At 42.0% G+C, this 6,000-nt stretch overlaps 1 protein-coding gene across 1 annotated transcript; it reads left to right on the forward strand.

The window, feature by feature from the left end:
• The first annotated feature begins 1,606 nt into the window (after positions 1 to 1,606).
• LOC102711280 (NAC domain-containing protein 87-like) lies at positions 1,607 to 3,410 on the forward strand. Its single transcript, XM_015839485.2, has 3 exons — positions 1,607 to 1,904; positions 2,027 to 2,304; positions 2,427 to 3,410. Exons 1-3 carry the CDS (start codon positions 1,730 to 1,732, stop codon positions 2,928 to 2,930), a joined length of 957 nt encoding a protein of 318 aa, XP_015694971.2. The 5' UTR covers positions 1,607 to 1,729; the 3' UTR covers positions 2,931 to 3,410.
• The last annotated feature ends 2,590 nt before the right edge of the window (positions 3,411 to 6,000 follow it).

Below are 6,000 nucleotides of genomic sequence, written 5' to 3' on the forward strand. Positions count from 1 at the left end.
CCGTAGCGAGCACTGCATCGATCTGAAAAATTGTCAGATAAGAATGTTTTTTTTTTTCTTTTTGGGTTCGTCGTGGATGACATTTTCTTCTAGATTTGGTCTTTGCGTGCTAAAAAATGGACGCGTACGGTAATCAACAGATACACTAATGCTCCTCGATGATTAAATTAGCTTGCAGCTAATTAATTACTCCATCACCCCGATTATCCTTTTCCCATTTGGAGCTCTGCTTAGTGCTACTTGATGATTAAGTATTAGGCATCTTGACGCGTATATATGTGGTTGCTATATTTTAATTTCTACTGTCAAATAGTTTTTGGAGCTCAAATCCGAGCTGATTTCTATTAAATTCATACCTTCTTGACTTAATTAATCTACTGGAAACAGACAGCTAATCTGATTAAACAAAGCAATTAAGCCGGCCAAATGTTTTGTTTTTCCTGTAGCTAACACTGTTATTGCTGATACCTGAAAGGACAAGAAAACTGGGTGAGAAAAGGATTTATAGTATAGTACTACTGAAGAATTTGTAATTATTACCCTTGATGCCTCCTCATAAGCTGTCTAGCAGCAGACAGCTTGAAGCATCACCCCCATCAAATTGCAGCCTTTGCTTTGGCTGCAGATATATATCGCCGATCACATATTACCTACTGTTCATCATCTGAAAATGAAATAAAACAGTTCCTTAATTTACTTTTTAAAAAAGGCTGCAGATTAGATAGGCGGCATCTATCAAATCAGCTAGGTAGATATATATCTAGAGTAATTATTGTTTCTTTGATATCTTTGTGAGGGAGAGAGAAAAAAGAGGATCTCAAATCGATGAACAATCTAGTAGAACGCTCAAAATCAACTGCTCTTTAATTGGCCATTCGGCCGTTGATTTTTTCTCGTCTCCAAAGATAAGCATTGGAGACGGAAATTTAGAAAAGAGACGAAGAAATCAACGCCTAACGAAATTTAGAAAAGATTCCTAGCAGTATGCATGCATCCTTGTTTGGCATGTTGGAGTGAAGAGTTAATTAGTATTATGAAAAAGAAGACCTTTCAAAGCTGCATCTAAACCCCCATGCATAAATCGTCAAACAGTGGGAAAAGGGAAGATGTGGTTTGGACTAGATTAGATTAAATGATTGATTTAATTTAATTAATCAGCATTAGCCACCAGTTGTATCATCAGGGTGAGTAGCTGCATCAGGCCTAAGTCAATTAACATATTTACGAAAACTAATTTATAAATAAAATTTTTATATACATATTTTCGATGATATAAGAGTTAAGGCTGAAAAATAAACTATAATAAAAAATCACAAAATTAACTTTAAATTTAAAATAAAAATTTTGGTTTATAGCTATAAGCAAAAGTGAAAAGATGAGACCAATTAATTAGCAGCATCAATAGCAATAATTACTGCAGTAAGAATTAAGTGCGGTAATTAGAGGAGTATCATGGGAGGGAGAGCTTACGCAGCAAGTTGTCTTCCCCATCACGGCACTCTTGGGCAAGCTCCCGCGATGTGAACCCTCCTCCCTCTCATCTCTCTATATAAGCTCCCCGCCATGGCCTCCGTTTCCTTCTTCCTAAACCCGGCCGGCCCAGTTAGCTACTTTCTTCAATCTCTTCTTCTTCTCCTCTCTCTAGCTAGCCTCCATTTCTTTCTGATTAGAGAGCTCAATCAATTGAAGTGCTCCTGTGACTTATAGCTCGCTCGCTAGCTAAGCAGCCATGTCGGAGGTGTCGGAGGAGGCGCAGCTGGAGCTGCCGCCGGGGTTCCGGTTCCACCCGACCGACGAGGAGGTGGTGACCCACTACCTGACCCGCAAGGCCCAGGACCGCCGCTTCTCCTGCGTCGTCATCGGCGACGTCAACCTCAACAACTGCGAGCCATGGGACCTTCCAAGTAAGTAGTAGTAGGAGCACGAGCAAGAAGCTTCGATCGATCTCCTCCTTCCTCCCTCGCAAGCTAGCTCGCTGATGATTTGGTTAGTTACTGATTGGATTGGACGGATGATGCGTGCGCAGGCAAGGCGAAGATGGGGGAGAAGGAGTGGTTCTTCTTCTGCCACAAGGACCGCAAGTACCCGACGGGGATGAGGACGAACCGCGCCACGGCGAGCGGCTACTGGAAGGCCACGGGCAAGGACAAGGAGATCTTCCGCGGCCGCGGCGTCCTCGTCGGCATGAAGAAGACGCTCGTCTTCTACATGGGCCGCGCCCCCCGCGGCGAGAAGACGCCCTGGGTCATGCACGAGTACCGCCTCGAGGGCAAGCTGCCCCCCAACCTCCCCCGCTCCGCCAAGGTACACCACTCCTCCCTCGACCTGCCGCTGCCGGCCGGCCATGGCGCTCGCCCACTTTTTTTTTTAAAAAAAAAACTCTTTTTTTTCTTCTCATGGAGATGGATGTTGTTGCGTGCGAGCAGGACGAATGGGCGGTTTGCCGGGTGTTCAACAAAGACTTGGCGGCAAAGAATGCCCAAATGGCGCCGCCCCTCGACGCCCCGCCCATGCCCCGCTCCGACTCCTTCGACATCCTCCGCGACTTCCTCGACGACGCCGACCTGCCCGCGCTCATGGACCCCTTCGCCGACGCCCCCACCTCCACGCCGCCGTCCACGGCCTACGGCTACCACCACGCCGCCGCAGTCAAGACGGAGCCGCAACACCCGCAGCCCACCACCTACTTCTCCCTCCCGGCGACCACCGGCGCCGGCTTCTTGCACCAGCCCTCCAGCGCCGACCAGGCCATCCGGAGGTTCTGCAAGGCGGAGGCGGCGGGCACGTCGGCCGCCGGCGCGGACATGTCGGCGGTGGCGAGGCAGCAGTGCCTGGATCCGGTCGACGACGAGCTCCTGTACTACACGGACTCGGCCATCCCGGACTACTCCCACATATGGAAGAACTCCGACGAGATGATCAACTATTGATTCATCGATCGGTGGTTCGGATCCGCAATCAGCTCATGGTGATCCTGTTCAATTAGTTGGTTTATTAACTTTGTTAAATTAAGGTTTGGGTTTAATCTGGGAGAGAGAGATTGATTAGGTCGCGCTAATCTGGTCTGATCAAGTTGTCCAGATCAGATGGAGCGGGTGATGCATGGATCGAGTTCATTCGTTGATCGATCTGAACTAAATTAGGTAGCTAGCTAGCTAGCTAGTGTGTGTGTACATAGTTATCTTCTGATTGGGATGATACATATAGGCTAATTACTAGTCGTGGTGAAGTGATTAGTGGAGTGAGATAGAAAGGGATTAATCAAATCTATCATCAAAGTTATGACAAGGTTGGCTGGTTAATCTGATCCTGTGATTGGGTTGGGCCTGTGTGTTTGTGTGTGTGGATGGATGGAGTAAAAACTAAACCCTCTTGTAAACGTACCATGTATGATCAGTTTGCTTACATTACATGATGATCAGTTTACTAAATGGATAGATCGACTGACCAACCGTACGTGATTTACATTGCTGCTTCACACTACTAACTCATGTGATGCTAGCTTAATTAGCTAGCTGTTCATCCAAATCCGACCAGGAATTTTAGTGGTTTGTTTAGTTTGGAGGCAATGATTGGAACGGCAGATCGAGAAGGTCCTTGTCGTGGAATGAATCCACTTGGGCAATTGAGTCGAATTGAACGCAGCATCAGGTAAGGTAAAGGTAAATACTACTAGTAGTAATTATAATTAGCAACGCCTCCTGCGGTTAATTGCTCCCTGGTACAGTACATTACATAGGAAGGCGAAATTAAAGGTGGTGAGGATGATGATTTATTAAAATCAATCCAAGATGGAGTACTACTTTTTATGGTCGTGCTTATTATTTTTTTAAGCGTTCTTGTATCTATATATGTATATATCGTCTTGTGAAATTGCTTGCATGCAGAATTTAATTAATGTCGCTAATCTCTCTCTCTCCACTTCGATCACCTTGGCTTGCTTTGTATTCGACGCAACAAACAAAACCATGTCTATAAATCAAATCTTGTTTGCATTTGGCGCAACCCAACCCAAGCAAAACAAGAGGTTGCCCGGGATTCGCGCCCGGCCTCAGCTCTATATACCACCACATACCCGAATAAAATACACTTGTGTTCGAAAATCTCTCATATCTATAAATCTATACTGTTAACAAAGACATAGCTAACGATTCTAGAAGAAGCTGTGTAGCGGTTAGGAGCTTCGTAAATATAGTCTATAATCCTACGTATCTACTACTCAATGGTATGGAAAAACTTCAATCAACTTGCTATCAAGGGCAGAACTACGGGGTTTGTTTATGTTTTTCGTCGAAAAAGTAAATTAAATTGTATATTTACAAATAAAACATAATTTGTAAATAAATTTGTTATATACGTATTTTTAGCGATCTAAAAGTCAACGCTACAAAATAAACTTTGGTAAAAAACCCTAAAATCAACTCTAAATTTAAGATTGAAAATTTAAATTTTAGTATATAATCATAATCATAAGCACAAACAGAAAGATAGGGTATACTGATAGTGCCCAAAAGCTATATTAAAAATAGTTATAGGTTATCTATTTTCTCAACCGCTTAATCTAAACGTAGCATTCTAAACTCTGTTCAAAGCAAATTATAAGGCGAGCGAGTGATACCTATCTCTATTTTGTTATATCTCCCTCTCTAATCGATATGCTATGTGTGAGTAACATTGTACTGAATTTAGTCTGCTTAATTGCCTTGCCTAATTTAGGGCCAAGCTCTACAGCAAGCAAGGATACATACATGCATGTGTGATTCCTTTGGACTCGCAATCTAGGAGTTGTTCAGTGCTCCTAATCTAATGTAATTAATTAAACACACGGCGAGTTGTACGTATTGAATTATGCTACGTTGGCAGCTGGCTGCTAGCTAGCTACTCATAATTAGTATTACTAATTAATTAATCTGCTTCATGCTCTGCAAAACTTTGTGCGCTGCATGCACTGGCTCGATCGTCCACGTTGCTTTCGGATTTACTGATAAATATGATCATCGTCAACGGGCCCCTGCAGTGCTGCATGCCATTAACCTACGAATCGATTGATCAGAGCCAGTCCTCCTGTACTGTACTCTCGTCGTGATCTTCTCGCTTCTGCTTATGTCCATTTAATAAAATTTAAATTTTTAACCTTAAATTTAAAAATAACTCTGAGTTTTTTCATTGAACTTTATTTTTCAGCCTAGGCTTTTCGATCATCAAAAATATATATAAAAAATTATCTATAGATTATTTTTTATTTACAAATATATCGTTTGATTTTTTTTTTCAAAAAAAACCAAACAATCACACTCTCTTATTCTTCTCTACCAACTAGCTAGCCATCCATCACGAGAATTGGATTTCATCAGGTCTACCTATAGCTCGTAATTAGACAATCATAATTTTCATCGATCATATTCATATGCATGTGGGGTATATATTCAGGATCGATCGGTCGATCGACTTCCTCGATTAATCAATAGCGACGCCCTTTTTTGTCGTTCATTCGAGACAGCACTTAAAAAGTTAAACTCCCCACTGAACGTACGAGAGCATTATTATTCATGCATCCATCATCGATCCATCCCATGAATCATAAATTCCTATAGAGAGAAACCGTATACAGTCAGGGTTTTCCCTACAGGCTACAGCTGGGGTAAATTTAATTAATTACCCCACCTAGACAGTAGTAGAGAGAAACCTTATAAAGTTTATAACAAATTTAAATCACCATTTTAAGTATGTTTAAATTTGGAGGAGTTACTAAGTACGATATTACAGTTAACATCACACATCCTTGTCCAATTAAGATACACAAGCTAATTGAGCTAGGTTGGATGCATGATTGAGGAGTAGATGGATACCTCAGTCTCATAATAACTTTATTTTTCGTTTTTCCGTGTCCAACGTGTGACCATTCTTCTTATTTGAAAAATTTATAAAAAACTTTAAAAAATTAGTCACGCATAAAGTAGTATTCATATTTTATCACTTAGTAACAATAAAATATTAATC

This window comes from Oryza brachyantha, chromosome 7, assembly GCF_000231095.2.
Source record: "Oryza brachyantha chromosome 7, ObraRS2, whole genome shotgun sequence".
Classification (NCBI taxonomy): Eukaryota; Viridiplantae; Streptophyta; class Magnoliopsida; order Poales; family Poaceae; genus Oryza; species Oryza brachyantha.